The 20,786-nt window shown below is 48.3% G+C and overlaps 1 protein-coding gene across 2 annotated transcripts in view; it reads right to left on the reverse strand.

Annotated features, from left to right (window-relative positions):
• The window catches only part of GLIS2 (GLIS family zinc finger 2), a 219,541-nt gene that overhangs the window by 21,880 nt on the left and 176,875 nt on the right, over positions 1-20,786 (reverse strand). For both annotated transcript variants that reach the window (XM_085628454.1, XM_085628455.1), the window contains exons 2-4: positions 12,577-12,815; positions 11,596-11,765; positions 10,328-10,504 (exon numbers count right to left, since the gene is read on the reverse strand). In XM_085628454.1, coding sequence (XP_085484580.1) covers positions 10,328-10,504; positions 11,596-11,765; positions 12,577-12,757 — 528 coding nt within the window. In that variant the 5' untranslated portion in view covers positions 12,758-12,815. The remainder of the gene's footprint in view (positions 1-10,327; positions 10,505-11,595; positions 11,766-12,576; positions 12,816-20,786) is intronic.

Here is a 20,786-nt window from a genome sequence, read left to right on the forward strand (position 1 = left end):
CATGGCGCTAAGTGTTGTTAATACAACGCAAGCCTGGCGAAATATTCCAGTGATAGAAAAAAATGCAGTATACAAGGTCAGCGGTAATTATCGCTGCCTGTTGCAAATATGCCCCTAAGTGATTTGCCCAGGATCATGGGATGTGGAGTCGACCCTGAGGCTCGAACCTTAGTTTCCCAGCTCCAAAGTCTAGCCGGGAGACCACATGGATGCCGACTTCCTTGACACCAGAGGCCCACGCCCACCAGTGTCCCAGCTCAACCACCTCTGCTCTTACAAAAGCAATGCACTCTCTATCAAGAAGCCATGACGCTTGGAAACAAAACCAGTCTATTTAGGCACAATAATTTTTTATGGCTAAAATTCCACGAATTCTGAAAGAAATCTCCAACTGCACTTGTGACGCCCAGTTTCTCTGTTGTCTACCTTCTTTACCTAACACTGTTGTGCTTTTAAATAACGTTTCTCTTCACGCACTGAGGCCCCTACTTCTTGCCCTTAGATATTTGCCTCAGGGGTTTGTTCCCTTCCAGATTAATTTGGTATTATTAACTCCCTTCTAAGGAAAGTTAACCTTTTCTTGTCAGTCCATAATATATTTTGCTCTATCAATTTTGTAATCATTTTGTGGTAAAGTTGTGGGCTCGGTGGTTGCTCGTCAACTTTAGGACCATGCACGGCAGCTTAATCTCTTGTGCTTTAACACTCTGGGTGGAGTTCCACATATGGAAAGTACAAAGTGCCAATGTTTGGGCAATGGGGTATCTGCTTCATCCTCCAGATTATGGGACCCAATGCTTGTGTTGATCTATCAGCAGCATTTGAGATGGCTGCACATAGACAATGTTGTGTATCAGGGGTGTAAATAGAGCTCGAGTTAGCATGTTGCATGATCACATGTTGCATGATTGAATTGGCCGAAGATTGAACTGAGATCTCAGTGCAATCTTCGGCCAATTCAATCCAGCTAAAAGGAAGAGCTCGTACAACTTTGCGATCATGACACTTGGCCACGTACCCCATTGTTTGTGCCCTTAAATATGATCTCTTCTTTTGAAATCAATTAATTGCCTATTTTTAATTTCTTTTTTTAATATCAGTAGATTTTTATTAAGATTTTGTTTTATCTCCCCAAAACCCATGACATATAACATATAACATAACACATACATAAAACAATTAACAATTAACATGCACTCTGCATCGCTTGTTGTTACAGGGTCGCCCACTTTGGCTGTGTAGGTTGAGTTACAATTAGCCTATTTTGGCTATCTTCCACCCACTGTCCTCTTATGGTTCATAGAAAGCACAGAGAGGGACAGGGACAGGGGGCCAGAGCAGAGAGAGAGAGGATGGCATAGAATGAGAGTTAGCGTGTGCGCTATTGCCTAATATGGGTTGCTATCCGGGTAGTTCTACTGGGCCTATTCAGGGCGGATCATACGGGTCTAGGTATTTGTCCAGGGTTGCCCACATTTTCCTGTCGGGCTGTCTCCATGGTGAATCTCGTAGGGCCACTGTATCCGCTCCCCTAAGGTATGTCACCCAGTTGAGCCATCCCTTAAACGTTGCCTTGGAGGTGTCTTTCCAGTTATTGAGTACCATTTTTACTCCTGCTGCTAGAAGGAGGTCGAGTAGGTCTCTGTCTTGTTGAGTGTCTGCATCTGTCCTAATGAATGCGGTTATCAGGGTGGCAAACTCCGTTTTAAGGGTACAACCTAGCATGTTGTTTAAAAAGGCAAAGATCTTCTCCCAGAATGCCTTGACTTTTGGGCAGTAATATATGAGATGGGCCAGGTCCCCCTTTCCACTGTTACAATTCCAGCACTGGTCATTGGTGTTCAGTCCCAGGGTCGCCAGGCGCGCTGGGGTCCAGTAGCTTTTGTGTAGTGTCCAGAACTTTGTCTGTGCTGGTACCGGGGATATTTTACTTTGTGTGGGGGAGGACCATAGCGTCTGGATCTCATTTTCGCTAAGTGTGCCCCCAATCTGGGACTCCCAGTATTTGCGTGTCTTTTCATTAAGTTTGGTTGCGCTGGACCGTAGGAGTCTGTAGAGGTGTGATACCTGGTGGCCTAATTTATTGAGGTTGGACATATACTGGAAGATTGACGGCTTGGTAGCAGAAAGTGTCGCTTTGGTCAGTGCTGTTTTGATTTTTAGAAAAGTATACAGTTCTATGTCTGATAAGTTATGTTTGATTTTTAGCATATTGAAAGTGATGGGATTCCCTCCCTCTTCAAGTTGTATAGGGTGTGAGATCCCTGTTTTCCCCCACGAGTCCATCGAGAGCGGCTTGCCCCTGTATTTTATCCTAGCGTTTTCCCACAGAGATTCCCATTTCGAGTTTTTTATGCTGTGTTCCATCCTCTGGTCCACCTTCAGTAGGGCGTTTCTGGTATTTTTGAGTATTAGGTTTGTTGTTAGTGTATGTTTGTTGGCTGTTAGTAGGGCTAAGGGTTCAAGGTTATTTAGTATGGTTCTCTCCAGTCTCAGCCATACTGGAGCATACTCCTGGTCGGGCAGGATCCAAAAACTCCCCTGTTTTGCCAAGAAGGCCGTTTGGAAGGTTTTAAAATCCACCAATTTTTAATTTCAGTATTCAGTTAAAGTTGGATTGTCTTGCTTATTAAATGCTGCTGCTAAGGCATTCCTCCTACTTATAAGCCAGTCTGTGATAGTCAGAGGTTCTCATTTTACGTGAGACGTAAATACCTCCTGAAAGTAGAGATCGCCAAAAAAGAAAGCTGAACCTGAATCGCACGCTCAAATACTAAAATCTTGGGTCGCATTTTTCTGTTGTTTTTAAAAAAAAGCTGAAATTGTTAGGTCTCGCCTGACCCAGCGCATGCGCTGGTCTGGCGAGACTTATTGAGAGGGCACCAAAAAGTGCTACCAGGCCAGCATAGAGCTACAGTACATGTGCACGGGCGCGCGCGCCGCGCTTTACCGCGATTACTTTCACTTTCACGGCCGCACGGCCGCTTTGCATAGCCAATAGGTCTCGCTTTTGGGACCTTATAAGTATTTAGTTATGCAACTGTTGCATAGCTAAACACTTATAAGGTCCCAAAGGCGAGACCTATGGGCTATGCCAATGCTTGTTTTTTCTTTGCGAAAGAGTGTGGGTAATTTATTACTCCCTTTCGCATTGAGATCAGGTTGAAGTTGTAGGAATCTCTTTGGGGTTGGTACTCTTATTTCTGTGGCAGATATGATATAAATTTACGAATTTTACCTGGCTTTACACTTATTCTTTTATAATACATGGGAATCTGCAATCCCTCTATAAAAACCTCTCTAATTTATTTATAATAGGTGACTTGTGACACACCTAGTCCCCTATTATAAAGAGATGACATCAAAACTCACCTGTAATCACTTATTACAGTTGAGTTCTGACGTCTCAATGCCTGCTGCCAAAGCAGCTGTTTGAGTGACAAAATGAAATGTTGCTTTTCTTTCTCCTGCTTTGTCTGTTTTTCTAGCTGTATAGTGACAAGCAGAAAGGAGCTATTAATTTCAACATGTATATTTTTGGCACTCCTTTGGTAATTAAAGAAAATTTAGACTATTTCTGCATGTTTCTACACATTCCGAGTTACTGAACATTTTTTTTATAAACAGACGGATTAAACGAATTATAAAAAAAAATTGCAACAAATATCTGACAGCATTTGCACTAGAGATTCTATTTTTATCCTTCATGTTTGCGAACATGCTGTCCGTTTAATATATGAAAGAGCCACGGACCAAGAATTCAAATGGTTTGAGGGAAAGGTGATGGGGTGACCATGTGTTAGAAGGAATAAAGTAACTCCTGTCATACATGATAAGGATATTGCAAGTCACCTCAGAGTTGCATAACCTTATGAAGGAGCTCTGCCTTTGACCTCGTTCCTCTATATGGTCTTGGAACTCCTTAGCAACTTACAAAATCTTTATATTGTACATCAGGGGGTACTTTATCCCATATATAGTATTCATTTTGTATCTGTCTGAACAGAGATCGCAAGGCTTGCCCTCTTGTGTATTAAGCAAGGCTTGGTTTGCATCTTCAGACAAACCTCCTGTGCATTGAGTGAGCCCTGCCCTCTGTGTTCAGGCAGGCCTCCTGTGCATTGAGTGAGCCTTGCTCTCTGTGTTCAGGCAGACCTCCTGTGCATTGAGTGAGCCTTGCTCTCTGTGTTCAGGCAGACCTCCTGTGCATTGAGTGAGCCCTGCTCTCTGTGTTCAGGCAGACCTCCTGTGCATTGAGTGAGACTTGCTCTCTGTGTTCAGACAGACCTCCTGTGCATTGAGTGAGCCCTGCTCTCTGTGTTCAGGCAGACCTCCTGTGCATTGAGTGAGCCTTGCTCTCTGTGTTCAGGCAGACCTCATGTGCATTGAGTGAGCCCTGCTCTCTGTGTTCAGGCAGACCTCCTGTGCATTGAGTGAGACTTGCTCTCTGTGTTCAGACAGACCTCCTGTGCATTGAGTGAGCCCTGCTCTCTGTGTTCAGACAGACCTCCTGTGCATTGAGTGAGCCTTGCTCTCTGTGTTCAGGCAGACCTCATGTGCATTGAGTGAGCCCTGCTCTCTGTGTTCAGGCAGACCTCCTGTGCATTGAGTGAGCCTTGCTCTCTGTGTTCAGGCAGACCTCCTGTGCATTGAGTGAGCCTTGCTCTCTGTGTTCAGGCAGACCTCCTGTGCATTGAGCGAGCCCTGCTCTCTGCTCTCTGTGTTCAGACAGACCTCCTGTGCATTGAGTGAGCCGTGCTCTCTGTGTTCAAACAGACCTCCTGTGCATTGAGCGAGCCCTGCTCTCTGTGTTCAGACAGACCTGTGCATTGAGTGAGCCCTGCTCTCTGTGTTCAGACAGACCTCCTGTGCATTGAGCGAGCCCTGCTCTCTGTGATCAGACAGACCTGTGCATTGAGTGAGCCCTGCTCTCTGTGTTCAGACAGACCTCCTGTGCATTGAGCGATCCCTGCTCTCTGTGTTCAGACAGACCTGTGCATTGAGTGAGCCCTGCTCTCTGTGTTCAGACAGACCTCATGTGCATTGAGTGAGCCCTGCTCTCTGTGTTCAGACAGACCTGTGCATTGAGTGAGCCCTGCTCTCTGTGTTCAGACAGACCTCCTGTGCATTGAGTGAGCCCTGCTCTCTGTGATCAGACAGACCTGTGCATTGAGTGAGCCTTGCTCTCTGTGTTCAGACAGACCTCCTGTGCATTGAGCGAGCCATGCTCTCTGTGTTCAGACAGACCTGTGCATTGAGTGAGCCCTGCTCTCTGTTTTCAGACAGACCTCCTGTGCATTGAGTGAGCCCTGCTCTCTGTGTTCAGACAGACCTCCTGTGCATTGAGTGAGCCCTGCTCTCTGTGATCAGACAGACCTGTGCATTGAGTGAGCCTTGCTCTCTGTGTTCAGACAGACCTCCTGTGCATTGAGCGAGCCCTGCTCTCTGTGTTCAGGCAGACCTCCTGTGCATTGAGTGAGCCTTGCTCTCTGTGTTCAGGCAGACCTCATGTGCATTGAGTGAGCCCTGCTCTCTGTGTTCAGGCAGACCTCATGTGCATTGAGTGAGCCCTGCTCTCTGTGTTCAGGCAGACCTCCTGTGCATTGAGTGAGACTTGTTCTCTGTGTTCAGACAGACCTCCTGTGCATTGAGTGAGCCCTGCTCTCTGTGTTCAGACAGACCTCCTGTGCATTGAGTGAGCCTTGCTCTCTGTGTTCAGACAGACCTCCTGTGCATTGAGTGAGACTTGCTCTCTGTGTTCAGGCAGACCTCCTGTGCATTGAGTGAGCCTTGCTCTCTGTGTTCAGGCAGACCTCCTGTGCATTGAGTGAGCCTTGCTCTCTGTGTTCAGGCAGACCTCCTGTGCATTGAGCGAGCCCTGCTCTCTGCTCTCTGTGTTCAGACAGACCTCCTGTGCATTGAGTGAGCCGTGCTTTCTGTGTTCAAACAGACCTCCTGTGCATTGAGCGAGCCCTGCTCTCTGTGTTCAGACAGACCTGTGCATTGAGTGAGCCCTGCTCTCTGTGTTCAGACAGACCTCCTGTGCATTGAGCGAGCCCTGCTCTCTGTGATCAGACAGACCTGTGCATTGAGTGAGCCCTGCTCTCTGTGTTCAGACAGACCTCCTGTGCATTGAGCGATCCCTGCTCTCTGTGTTCAGACAGACCTCCTGTGCATTGAGTGAGCCCTGCTCTCTGTGTTCAGACAGACCTCCTGTGCATTGAGTGAGCCTTGCTCTCTGTGTTCAGACAGACCTCCTGTGCATTGAGCGAGCCCTGCTCTCTGTGTTCAGACAGACCTGTGCATTGAGTGAGCCCTGCTCTCTGTTTTCAGACAGACCTCCTGTGCATTGAGTGAGCCCTGCTCTCTGTGATCAAACAGACCTACCTGTGCATTGAGTGAGCCTTGCTCTCTGTGTTCAGACAGACCTCCTGTGCATTGAGTGAGCCCTGCTCTCTGTGCTCAGACAGACCTGTGCATTGAGTGAGCCTTGCTCTCTGTGTTCATACAGACCTACTGAGTTTTGAGCAACGCTTGCTCTCTGTGTCCAAACAGACCTCCTGTGCAATGCAGAGGCCCAAATTCCAGAACGCAGTTATACCTTGAAATACATTTTTAACTTGTAGTACTCCTTTTGCAGTTTACTGTTTGGTGTGTCCATGTGGACTGCGTTATATAGGCAGCACTATACACCAACTAAAAATCAGGATTCTAGAACATCTACGGGCCATAGATAAATCGGACGCAGCATATCCAGTTGCACGTCACTTTGCAGAGTGTCATCAAAGTAACAGGAATCTGTTACAATATTTTGGCCTAGATTTTGTTCCAGCAAATGTAAGAGGAGGTAATAGAACACGCAAGTTGATAAAACTTGAGTCGAGATTTATTATAGATCTACAGACCAGGTACCCACGAGGATTAAATAGTGGGGAGGAATTAGTGGTCCACTTAGGTCAATAAATTAATCATTTCGAGTCTGAATATCCATGAATCTGGGTTCTTTCATTTACTGTTTCATCTACAGATATTTGGTAAAGTGTTCCTATGTTACCTCTCTCTAAATTTTGAATTTTGACTATTAGACATTTATGAATATTGTCAATATGTAAAAAGTAACAAATAATGAGTGCTGATATCTATACTACATAGCCGATACACGGCTAAGATTGTGAATTCACGAATGATTCGTAATATTCATAGCCTGTTGACAGTAGTGCTTCATGAAAGGACGCAAGCCGATACACGGCAAGATTATAATATGTAATGTGAGTGCCATGGGATGGTTATAATTTATAACTGATGGTGTTTTCATTGTTTAATATGTAATGACGCTTTGAATTGCATTAGTGTTGATTTTCTGTAAGCCGATACACGGCGGGAAGTAATAGGTGTAACCATTCCAAAATGGCACTGCCATTTAGTTAAAAATGTTTGTCCTTTCTTTATTTTTGAAGCACTAAGCAAACCTTTTTTAAACATGCCTCCTCGGAAGTGTAATGAACACCGAAGAAGGCCTACGCCGAAACGCGTTTGTTTTGTTTGCCGTTACCGTTGAATAAACAACAACTGTGATTGTCCCCCCGGAGTGCGGTATTTCTTCGACAAACAAGGGGAAATTGAGCTTTGGATATATATATAGATATATATATATATATATATATATATAAACAAAATGTGATAAAGACATTTTGTACCGATTGAGAATTATTGGTCGTAGATCGTGGAAGTAGTACAGAATTTTAAAAACTCAGTGGCAGATTTATGAAGAAGTCACAGAACGTTGCAAGACAACTTGCTGAGTCTACTAGGATATGACGCATTCCTTCTCTCTAACTGCACTGGTGCACTGAGTGCTCGCTAGCGCCAATGCAGGCACCCTTGCCCCATGGTGCAAGGGTGCCGGAGTTACAGGCAGGATTGTTTCTGTACAGGAAGGGACACCTTCCTATACAAAAGCAATCCTTTAAGGCATTTTCCTCTTTCTACCTGTGCTGCATAATGCAGCCCACACAGAAGTAGGAAATAACGCAGAGAAAAAATGATATTTCTTCTCATTACACCCCTCTTGGAATGGCGTACCATTTTGACACATTCCCAGGTTTACAAGTCCTTGTAAATCGGGAAATGCACAAAAATCCAGGGGTGGTTGCATATGAACACCCGTGCTCCACCCATGGAATGCCTTCCCAACGCAGAGTAACGTATAGCAGTGATTTGCGCTTTCTTGTGGATTTACTAAGCTACGCAGAGCTACACAATGTGGACTTGTATGGCTTAGTAAATCCCACCTAAGCCCTTGCATTGCCTTGCTTCGCCTTTCAAAATACAAGGGCTCAGAAGCTCTGGGCCTCGATATCTGACAGTACCATTTAAAGCACTAGTGGGTGAGGAAACTTTAATATTTAAGCTCATTGCTAATCTCCCTACCTCTAACAAAAAATAATGAAGATAATACTGATCCGGCAAGATGCTACCAACACTCTGTAACTAGCTCGGTGGCAAAGCGACCAAAAGAGCTTACGACTGGATAAAATGTCCTTAGTAGAGTCTGTGCAGAATCAGACCATGTCTTATACCTACATTATGGAACTTCTCATCAGCACTACAGTTAAAGGGCCAAAGAAAAAAATATAGGAAGGAAGTTTATACTGAAATCTGCACGAGTCTTGGGAACTGTCTGCCATTCTGAAACTGAAAGAGTTTGGATTTCACTGAGTGTACAGGTTAAGGCAATGGCCATTGAGAACATGGCTGCCTGGTTAAAAACCACGTTAAGTCTCCCTCACAGAGGGAAATGTGTAAAAGTTCACCAGGATTTCTCTTAATCTTAAACTTGGGGCCAAGGAAAGGAGCTACAAGACATATTTCAAAAAGCCAGGGACTAGAAAGGTCAAGAATCGACTTAATTACTTGCTATATCTATCCACAGGTACATGACACAGTAGAATCCTCTGAGGAAGTGTCAACGTTGCTTTCTACAGTCTAGTAGGTTATGATGGGGCTCTTCCCCAGAGCATAATTTCATGGGCTTTTCTGCCCTTTGTTAGTTGCTGTTAAGTTTTCTTCACTGTGTCTTCAGAGCCAGGATCCCCGTAGGGTTACAGTGCGCTCTATAAATGAACATACATACATACATACATGAGCCAGGAGATAGCTGCATTGTCATCTAATATATTGCCTATCAGCAATGAGGTCGAGTAGGTGTAGAACTTCATCAAAGATACAAGTTACAAGCCATGAATCATGAGAGTATCAAGAAAATATTGATTGAAACCTTATTTGAAAAAGGAGACCTCAGCCTTGGGGTGAAATCCCATACTGTCAAATGTTATTCTTGCCCACTCTCACTATGGGGCATCTGTCTGTGCACGAATCAGCATTACTGCCAGCCATTGCACTAGTGTGTTGTCTTTGTCTCACTTTTTCCTTTGATCTTTTCTTGTTCTTCTTGTGGCCGGAGAAAGTGCACCTTTTTTTCAAAGCTCGGTCTTACAGGTACCTCTGGAAGGGTTTTAGTGGGAGGTGTAGCACCCTTTGTGAGGATGTTGCTGTGTCTGATCATGTCTTCTTCTGCATAGGCTTGATTGGATGTTGGCCAGAAGAACCAGGCTCTCTAAGGTGATTCTTGGTAGATGCCCCGTCCACGTCCAATGAGCAGGGAGACCAGGCAATCCCTCTCAAGACTGGAACTTGAGAAGGCGAGGGTGACACGAAGCAGAGGTTCAAGAAGGGACATTGCAACCAGGGTAATCTGAGGCACCTTCTTTACACAGGAAATCTCATTTCGACTGAATAGCGCTGAATGAGGGGTGTATGTGGGTGGTGCCTCCAGAGATTGACAGCTGCAAAGAAAAGCATCTGCAAAAGAAAGAGCGCACCCAAAACTAAATACTGTTGGGCCTAAAAAAAAAGACCATCAGGTTCATCTTCTACCCCTTCAACAGAAGAGAAGAATTGAGTGATGCGGCAAACAGGAGATGTAGGGTGGCCGGACTGGTATTTATTTATTTATTTGAGGAGTTTTATAAAGCACAAACGCGATATGTCAGGGTATCAAAGCACTGTTACTATTAGTAACATATGGAAGGTGCACACTGTTTATTCCTTGGGTTTGGTTATCCTATAAGACTGTGATGCAGTTCCCAGTCATTCCAGGTTGATAGAAGAGAGGGGGACTAGATGTAAGACAGAAAGGAAGAGAAACAGGAGAGAAAGATACAGAGGTGCGGAAGAGATGGGCAAAATGGTAAGAAAACCACTGGTGAGTCAGAAGTACGTTTGCAGGGGGAAAAATGAAGCTCCGCCTCCTGCACTTCCTGCTTACCTTGGACCAGCGGCACAGCAGGTCCGTGGGCTCCTGCAGCTCGGGGCAGAGACGCTTCTCCCTGGGAGGGGTGATGAAGACGGACGGGGGCAGGTGCAAGCCGCTGCCTGAAGTCAAGGGCAGGAAAAACTGCAGGGGACTGGGAATACCGTCCATGTAACGGAGAGACTGAAAATCCTGGAGGAGAAAGAGACAGCAGCCCGTGTTTACATTTCCAAACCAACCATCAACATTAGCCCAACTCAAATGGCGTCTCATCAATTCCCATCGCTTGCTTCACACTCACCGGTCTCTATCACGCCCCACATGACTTGCCGGAACCTCTCACGACTAATGCCCGCATCATTCCCACCAACAGAAGAGCCCCTTTTTTCCCCTGCTTCACCAACCCTCTGGGTATCAATGGAGTCTTCCATTCCTGCCTCCAAGACACTCATGGAGGCGGAGTCATTGCTAACATGGAAGGTCTCGTACAAGATCTCACCGGGGCATTTCAAATGCACTCGTTTATGATCGAAGAAATCAGTCATAGAGGAACATCAAGTATCCACTATAGGCCTCGAATACCCTGCCTTGGCTTCTCCAACCACCAAGGCGTTTCACTCTCCTCCTGATCGGCATTCTCCGCACATCTCATCCTCGCCAGACTCCTGTGTCCAGACTCCAGGGCTGGAGTGTCCATGCGGATGAGGACCAGGCAAACAAAAAAGTGATGGCTGGAATGCTTGAATCAATTTCAGACACTAGTAATTACTCAAGGGCGCATCCCAGTCCATCGATTTTTTGCCTGCCATGCCACCTCAGATTAGACCCAGCCATATGCAAATCAGCCATGGTCCTGTTCTAATAGGAACAGGCCAACTCAAATTGGCACACCAGGTCCTCTCTGAAACAGAGCACAAGCAACCCAAGACCGGTCTCGCCCTGGTCGAGGTTCCTCAGTCGGGGGCAGCTTGGCTTCAGTGGCAGAGTGGGCACCAGACCCACATCTGGCCACACCTGTTGCATTAGGACAAGGGGCTGTTTTTTTAGGTGGATAGACCAGGAGAACATCAGGTACCCAGCCTGTCAACCAGCCCTCAGGAGAGGCACAAAATGTATTCCCCTGAAATTCCTCCTGGGGACGGTCAGACAAACTGACTACATTCACTCGGTCTAATGAAGGGCAGGTGTGAACACATTTTTAGGGCTGCTTTCGGCCCCCATTCTACCGCTGCCACAATCTACCTTTTGGAGGTCTGAACCTGAATTTGTTGCGTCTCACTCACAGGAGGAGAAGAGGAATGGATCGCGTCTCCATTCACATGCCTGTCGGGAGACAGAGAAGAACTGCCAGGTGAGTCCATCCCAGAATGGGGCGAAAGGCTGAGGTCGATCATCGGCGGGCAGGAGAATGGGGAATCCGCCTTGTCCCGGAACTTGCTGTGAGAAAAGAATCCTGAAAACCGAGAGGTAAGTCCTCGTGAGTGGAGCAAAGAACAACTTCTGGCTAGACTGGGGGTAGCAGAGGAGGCAATGTAGACTTGTGTGTTGGTTACCAGCAGGGCCACTGAAATTATGCAGCAGGGGAGGACCAAATTGTGCAGCAGGGTTGTCTAAATTAAGCGGTAAGAAAAGGGAAATTATGCGGCATAATGCATCACATTTTGTGATAGTATTACTTCATTATTTTGTGATTATTACACAAGTTAACACTGTCTGGGAAAGGTTTTTCATTAGTGCCAGTGTCATTCCCACGAAAGGAGTTTAGTCAGCCTTTGCAAAGGGCCTTCCAGTGCACAACATGTGTTTCTGCGTTTTTAGCAACATTTGATCCATCTGATCTAAGCATTTTTTGTTAAAATCTGCAGATTATGCAGCAGTTGAAGGATTATGTGGTAAATTAATAATTATGCGGAAAACACAGAGGCTGTAAAATTGCATAATTCCAGTGGCCCAGGTTACCAGTCATAGAGCAGCAGGCAGTGAGTGCTTAGAGGTGCACAGGCAGAGCTGTTTGTGGGAGGGTCACAGATAGAGCAGCCAGGGAATGGGCAACATACATGTGTTTATTCCAGTGTTGCAATAGGATGGGGAACTGCAAGTCTGAAATAAGGTGCATTCCCATTATTTAAATACTTTAGTGAGCTACATGGCAGGATTGAGGTGCATGCATTGGCAGAGATGGGTGGGCGCAATTCTATATGAGCAGGGTGACTGCGGATATGGTGCAAGTCAAGTGCTGGCATGCCCTAGGCTCAAGTACTTACTGTGGGGTGGGGATGAGGGGGATACTGGCTCCACGGCTGTGGTGCCATCATCACGGATCATCAGTGCTTCGCATTGGCTCCTGTGCTTGGCGCTGCTCAGAGCCTTGTCTTGCTTCTCCCTGGCCGCCCTCAGCTTCGAGATGCTGAGCTTCAGGTCCAGGGGTTCGTCAAGGGAGTGCATCTTCTTGGATGGGAAGCCTTCCGGCCACCGGGTCCACGACTTGAAGGAAGGTAGAGATCTAGAGGAGATGGGGAGGATGATGTTAATCTTCAGGGCATAATGAAAAATGGATGACAGTTTCTACACAACATGAGTTTCATAACAGTAAAAAATCATTCCTGCCACTTAAAATATGAGTATAAGACAATGTCTTGGCCCACCTAGCTAGATCCTATGAGCGACTCCAAATTGACATGATAAGCATTAATGTAGTGACATCACTATTATCACTATGCACCACTATTGGCATTAAAGCAGTGGTTCTTAACCTGGAGTCTGTGACGTCTACTAAGGGGACCCGCAACTGTTCAGAACATTAAATAATTTTAACAGATTTATAAGTTATAAAGAAATAAAAAAGCAAAACTGAAAATGAAAAATTGCAAAACATTTTATAAATGTGAAGGGATTTGATATTGGATGCTGAAAATTAAGTTGCTAGCCTCAGATTGATTCCTGTGAGCCGATAAACAGATTATAATATAGACGATGGATGGCCACAATTGATTTCGAAAAGTTCCAACCTTCCGATTAAAATTAAAATGTTAATTTTTTTAGATTTGTTTGTGAATTTAATAAGATATTTCATCATTTGTGTATTTGATGAATGCTTGTTTCAGTATTTTTGGGTATTGTTTTGCGATTCAAATCAGTGATCTTGCTGAGGCCAGGTTCCCTACATTCCAACATTGCCTCAGTGGGGGTCCCCGGAATCCAATAATGATTCAAAGTTGGTCTGTGGATTGCAGTAATGATTAAGTGGGGGGTCCACAGAAATCCAAAGGTTAAGAAGCACTTCAGCAGAGTACACATATACACTAAAGTGAATGCACAGCCGGTCTTCTCTGCGCTACGGCATAGCTCGAACGTCAGCTCAAGTAGGCTTTCTTAGACATGTAAAGCGAAATAAGTATATGTTTTTTTAATTTTTGGGCTGCGCAAGGCCTTTATCGTTTAAATTATTAAAGTTTACATCATTTTGCAAAACATCTTTTCCCAAACAATTTCCTAAAACAAGCATCACAGGTCGTTAATTTCCAATACCGCTGCCGTTAACCAGTTGGCCACCTTTCCATCCAGATCAACATATCCTAAAGTAAATTTTTCAGTTAACATCACATAAGTGAATTTCATTCTTAAGTGGAGCAACGGTTTCCCTTCTCTCAGTAGGAGCAGGCGGCATAGAAGACAAAAATACTGAACCACCAACACCCCAGTGGTGGTTCATTCGCCCCTGCCCAACTACCCCTCCAGCAGAAGAAGAGAGCTCATAGGTCATTGTATCTGAATGCCGCCACCTTGTAGGCCCAACAGACTATCCATCAATTATGCTCGTCTGACTGCTTTGTAGCGTCTTCCATGGTGATTTGCAGTGTGTATTTTCAGCCCTCATGTTATGGTTGGTGTTCATGTTAATTCCACCTGACTCATGCATGACAGACACTGCAGTGCTACTCATATCTACTACGCAAAAGATTAAAGTACGTATTGGCAGTCAGTACTAGCTAGGCTATAATGAGCAAAACAGATTTGAATTTGGACTTCGTAGCATGAGGTAATCAAGCACTGGCAAAAGCCAATCGGACTGACGTTGATGTCTGCCTTTTGGCTTTACCACTGCTTGTTTTGGTCTTCGTCACTGTTTTTGTAAAACTTTTTGCTGGAGGTTCTTTCAGGCTTTTGCAAATACAAATAAATTGCCAAAAAGCAACAATATTTGTTGGTCTCTAAAAACAACCATTGCCATTTTAGCCCTGCGCTTAGAAGAGTAGAACGCCATCGCTCAGCGTGGAGTAGCCAACAGCTGGAGTGAGCTGGCCAACTGTGGAATGCTGGACTGAGCAGACGAAAAATGTGAATGACACATTAACAGGCCAATGGATGAAGAGCACTAGCTGAAAGCCCTTACAATTAAGTATATTATATATAAAATAAAATCAACATGGCTTGACTAACACCAGATCTAAAAAAAACAGCAGCAACCCTTGTGATGTAAACACAAAGAGAATTCAAGCAAGTTCAAGTCTGTCCGTCTCGATAAGGCCTCCTCCACAGATGCAGCTCAAGTCTTCTTTTACCACATTGGCAATATGCCCAGCAAGACCGAAGGAGATGGAACACCACCTTGGACAGCGCAGGCGGTACGAGAGGAATTGAAGGATACTGCTGCGTGCCCTTCAAGCAGAACTTTGGTCACTGTTTTGGGAAAGAAGTCATACAATCGAAGGCCTTCTCCAGGACTTCCATGTTTAAAGACAGTCTAGTTTTCTGAAGTCTAAGTAAGTACTTTTATGCCTAAAATGTAGGTATAAATAACTTACATAAAAAGAAAATGGAAGTCAATTGTTGGGCGAGGTTCCAGGCAGAACCCTCTTACTTTAGGACTTTTGAGCCCTAAGCACAAACAGAGTGAAGCGCAGCCGGTGGGATTGAAGAAGCTCCAATCTGGCACAGGGGGCACAGTTAAAAGAGTGAGGGCACCTTACAAAGGAATGAAAACTATATACATGACAGTTTAAAATTACTTAACGGGTTCTAAATATGGGGAGTGGCGGGGGCGTAGCTTCGAGGGGGTGTGTTTGGGGTGTTCCATCCCCCTAATAAATGTATTCTCTAGTAAATAACTGGATGCAGGTGCTTCCACTGGGTATGGTGAGGTGTCTGTCTGATTTCACCTGGGATTTTTACGTACACACACAGAAAAACACATATACACACTCCTCTCTGTTTTGAAGTTTTTAAAAAATGAGGGTTATTTTGCAAAAGATTGTGTTTTAAGTACCTTTAACAATCCACACTGCTCTCCCTTTCCACTCACTGCCCCTTAAGCTCCCTCATTCCCTGCTTCTCATGTATGTATTTTGCTATGATATGCCAGAGATTGCTCAGAAAACCTAAAGCTCACCCCACCTCTCCCCAATCTTACTGACCAAGCTACATCCCTGGGAGTCAGTAAAAGTGCATTCTGTAAAGTTTTTTTTTTTTTTTTTTTTTTTTTTTAAACCGTTTATTACATGTTAAAAAAGGTTACAGGTATGGGCCTACAACCATCCGGCCGGCCGCTAGAGTGGCAGAAGCATATGACATACCTACAGTAAGAGTCTCTTGGCGGTGCAGATCGGTAAATCAGGAGATATCAATGGCGCAGGCCACATAACTCCAAGCCCACAATACGGTTTCCTTTTTTTCAAAACAGAACAACACAAAAAACCACACCCGCAAGGCAACCCGCAATCCAAAGTGACGGCACGTGCTCCTTAAGTGGGGGATCCCAACCAGCAGCCAAACTCTGAAGAGGGGAATGGGAATAGATCAAGGACAGGGGAACCACATGCCCGCGGCTAGGGGAGGGGGTCGGCTAGGGGGACGGAGCTGGTGAGGCGGCCGGTAGCAGTGGCGGCTCACAAATACCCCCGCGATAGGCGTTCCAGGGGCCCCAGATTTTCACCCACGCCCCAGGCTTACCCCTCGCCACATACACTACCTTTTCACGAAACATACACCAATCCATATGTTCTTTCCAGGCCAACACCGCCGGGGGCCTCTGGGATCCCCACAATTGAGCAATGTCACGCTTAGCTATCATGTATCTCAGAGTCACCCACCGCTTCTGCGGGACCGAGTAGTCATTTGGTTCCCACACATTCAGCAAGCATCTCCTCGCTTCAGGCAACAGCGCGACACGCGTAACCACACGCAGGACCTCATGCACACCACGCCAGAATCGCTCCACCTTTGGGCACTCCCACAGAATATGCATGAAAGTTGCCAAAGCACCACAGCCACGCTTACACAATCCGTCGCCAGCAAAGCCCATACGTAGAAGCCTTGGCCCCGTCACGTAAACCCGGTGGAGGATCTTAAGCTGGACGAAGCGAAGGCGAGCCGGGATGGCCACCTCCTTCGGAGAGGCCACCGCGGAGATCCAGTCCTCGTCGTCCAGTTCCAACCCGTCGGCAACCCAGGCCTCGCGGAGACTAGTCAGCAGGCACGATCTGTCGTTGATCAGCTTTTTATATATAAGGGAGATCGTGCTGTCTGGGACATGGCCATCCAGCACTCGGTCCTCCAGGGGGGAAGACTCCGGAATGGACGCGACATCCGGGAAGACGGAGCCCAGCGCATGGCGGACTTGTAAGTACCGAAAGTACTCACTGCCTTGCAGCTGAAACTCCGTCTGCAGCGTCTCAAAAGTTTTGAATCCCCCCCTCGTCCAGAGATCTCCCACTGTGCTGATTCCGATCGTGTCCCACTTCTCGAAGCCCTTCGATGTCCACAGGGAGCCCAACCTCTCAGACGCATATAGCGGTGTCGCCCGGGTCAAACGGTCCTTCCACCCCATCGCTGCATTAGCCGCGTGCCAGACACGCACCATGACACGCGTCGGTCCCGTCAGACGGGAGTCGGGCGCGCCAGAGTAGAGCGCTCGATTGTAGTCGCCACCGGGCAGGAGCATCTTGTCCATTTCAAATGCCGGGTTCAGGGCGGGCCCGTAAAGGCCATGATTAATTGCAGCTAGCTGGGAGGCCCAGTAATACCGTTTAATGTCCGGGAGGGCGACCCCCCCGTCGTACCACGGGAGCGTCAATTTAGCCAGAGCAATACGCGGCCTCCCGTCCCAGAACAGGCGCCGCTGCAGGCTCTCCACCTCACGGAAGTAGCGCGCCGGAACCAAGTCCATAGTATTCTGAAGCGCATACAGAAAGCGCGGCAAGGACATCATCTTAAACAAGGCCGCTCGGCCAAGCGGCGAAAGCGGAAGACGCCGCCAGCGCGCAACGTCCTCCCGCAAGCGCTGGAGGGGGGGCAGCAAGTTCCGCTCGTAGCGGACCTCCGGGTCTAGAGTAATATATATACCCAGGTACCGGAACCCCTGGGAGGAAATCTGGATCGGGCAGTCCCGTGGTAGGGCCGGAGCCTCCCCGGAGAGCACATACACGCAGGATTTCGCCCAGTTGATGACAAGGCCTGAGTTACGACCGAAGGAGCGCAAAACATCAACCAGGACAATCAGCGAGTTGCGCGGGGAGGCGAGATACAAAAGGATATCATCGGCGTAGAGGGACACGCGGTCCTCATGCTCGGGGGTCCAGCGGAGACCACGGATGGAGGGGTGCCACCGCAGCCACTCCGCCAAGGGCTCCAAGGCCAATGCAAACAGGAGCGGTGACAAGGGGCAACCCTGACGCGTGCCCCGCCCCAGCGCGAAGGGGGCCGAGACTCGCCCATTCACCACCACCTGCACCAATGGGCCCGAATACAACAATTTGACCCAGCTAATGAATCCCGGTCCAAATCCAAATTTCGCCAGCATCGCCCAGATATATGGCCATTCAAGCGTGTCAAACGCCATGGTGGCGTCTAAGGACGCCAAGATGGCCGGCTCCCGCACAAACGGGACACGCGCGAGCACCCCATGCAAGCGTCGCAGATTAAGAGCCGTGTTGCGATGGGGTATAAAGCCAGATTGGTCTTGGTGGACCAAATCGCCCACCACGCCAACCAGCCGGTTGGCCAGCACTTTGGCGAGGATTTTGGGCTCCGCGTTCAAGAGCGAGATAGGCCTATAGGATGTAACCCGCTCACGGGGTCTCCCCTCCTTGTGGATCACCACGATTGTGGCCAGACGCTGGTCCGGCGGGAGGGAACCCTGCGAGTGGGCCGCCAGGAACATGGCGCGCAGGTGGGGCGCCAGTACATCCGGCCGTAGCTTGTAGAGCTCGATGGGGATACCATTGGGGCCCATGGCCTTGCCGGATGCGACCGAGCGAATAGCCAGGGCAATTTCGTCCGAGGTGGGAGGAGCGTCCAGCAAATCCCTGTCCTCCACCGTAAGGGAGGGCAGCGCGATGTCCCGAAGCAGGGCATGGGAATCTTCCTCCGAGCAGGGAGAAACCGGGGAGTACACCTCGCGGAAGTAATCCGCGAAGCAGGAGACAATGGCTTCCGGCTCGGTGACAGGCACACCATCCATCCCCTCAATCAAAGGAACCACACGACTCGCTCTCTCCCCCTTGTCCAACCACGCAATCAATTTACCAGCCTTATCACCCACATCATACAGTCGCCCCTGTTGCTCTCTACTGAGGCCCCTGGCCGCCTCCGTGACGAGGGCCCTATAGGCCGCCTGCTTGAGGTGCAGAACATGCAACTTGGCGTCGGTTACCCCGCTCCCCAGGTCACCCTCCAGTTCCGCAATTTCGGCCTCCACCCGGGTTACCTCCTCCCGCTCGCGCCTCCGGGCCTGGGAGATAAAGGAGAGGGCCTCCCCTCTGAGAACTACCTTAAAAGCCTGCCACAGGGAGATGGCCGAAGGGACAGACCCCACATTCTCATCAAAGTATCGCTGTAAGGATTTGATCAAGTCGGCACGAATAGTGGGGTCACGCAAGTACCAAGCATTGATTGGAGCCACCCTGCCCCCCCCCCCTAGGGAAGACATCGAAATGTAACAGTACCGGGGAGTGATCTGAAATGCCCCGCGCCAGATGGCACACCTCTCCCACCCTCCCAGCATAGGCCGCCGGGACAAGGATGTAATCAAGCCGCGAGAGGCTACCATGGGCACCCGAGTGGAAGGTGTATTGCCGCTGCGCGGGATGCTTTAGTCACCAGCAATCCACCAGGCCCAGAGTATCTAAAAGGCCGGACAGCCAGGCCTGTGCCCGGGGGAGGTCCCTAGGGGGATGGCGATCCAGAGACCCAGAAACTACCGCATTAAAGTCCCCCCCAACCACCAGCAGGCCACCCGGGAGGTCCAGGAGGAGGCGCCCCAAATCCGCAAATGTAGTAGATTGTAACCCCGGCGGGACGTACACTGATATAAAAACAAACACTCTACCCTCCATTCTACCCACCAGAACAGCGTAGCGTCCCCTCTCATCATGGCGCACCTCATCAATCTCCAACGGGAGCGAGTTCTTAATCATGATACCCACCCCCCGCGAGCCCGAGGTGAAGCCCGAGTGGGCCACCAAACGATAGCCTCGCCGATTCATGGCATGAAAGGAGTTACCTATGAGGTGTGTCTCCTGCAGGAAGATAACATCTGGTGAGATACGTTTCAGGTACTGCAGGACCACACCACGCTTAATCCTGTCCCCCAGGCCGTTAACATTCCATGACAACACAGTCAAATCCCTACCCCCCATCATACGTAGAAGCAATCAGTCGTCCCCCACAGAGCATCTCGAGAGCAACAATACAGTAAAGGGCTTGCCTTGCGGTGCAAACAAACGACACACCCCCCCCCACCCCCCCATCCCAACAGAACTCCCCCCTCCCTGCACCCCTGCATGAGCCCAAACAGCCCCCCCAAAGTGCAGTGTGCCTGTCGCCCCATAGATGAAAAACTAACTAGTCCCCCAGAGGAGGAGGGAAGCCCCCAACAGACCCCACACGACCTCCATCGGAGGGGAACATAAATGATCAGTAAATGGTAAAGGAATGTTGTCCAGAGCAAGGCCTATTCTTCACCCCTCAGTTCTGATCCGGCGGGCCCTCCCCGCCAACCGCACCCCCCCCACCCCCTCGGCCCCGATCTCCAGGCAGAGTGTCCAACCAGTCCCCAGCCGCCTCGGGTCGGTCAAAAAAGTGCGTGCGCCCATCCACCTCCACCCTTAGCTTAGCTGGAAAAAGCATTGAGTACTTAAGGTTCAGATCCCGTAGGCGACGTTTAACTCCGAGAAAACTCAATCTCAGTTTTTGGACCGCCGGAGTAAAGTCTGGGTAGAAATGCACATCCATGTTATCAAGCTTGACCGGTCCCTGTTGCCTGGAGGTCTGCAGGATAGCGTCTCTGTCCCGAAAATTAAAAATCCGGGCAATGAGAGGCCGCGGCGGGGCACCGGCCTTAGGTCTGCCCCCAGGGACCCGGTGAGCACGTTCCACCGCAAAAAGCTTACTCAGCCCCCGGGGCTGAAGATGGGTAAGGATCAATTCTTCCACAAAAAGATCTGCCGCCTCCGCCTCCGCCTCTCGTCCCTCCGGC

The sequence above is a fragment of the Triturus cristatus genome, chromosome 10 (genome assembly GCF_964204655.1).
Source record: "Triturus cristatus chromosome 10, aTriCri1.1, whole genome shotgun sequence".
Taxonomy (NCBI): Eukaryota; Metazoa; Chordata; class Amphibia; order Caudata; family Salamandridae; genus Triturus; species Triturus cristatus.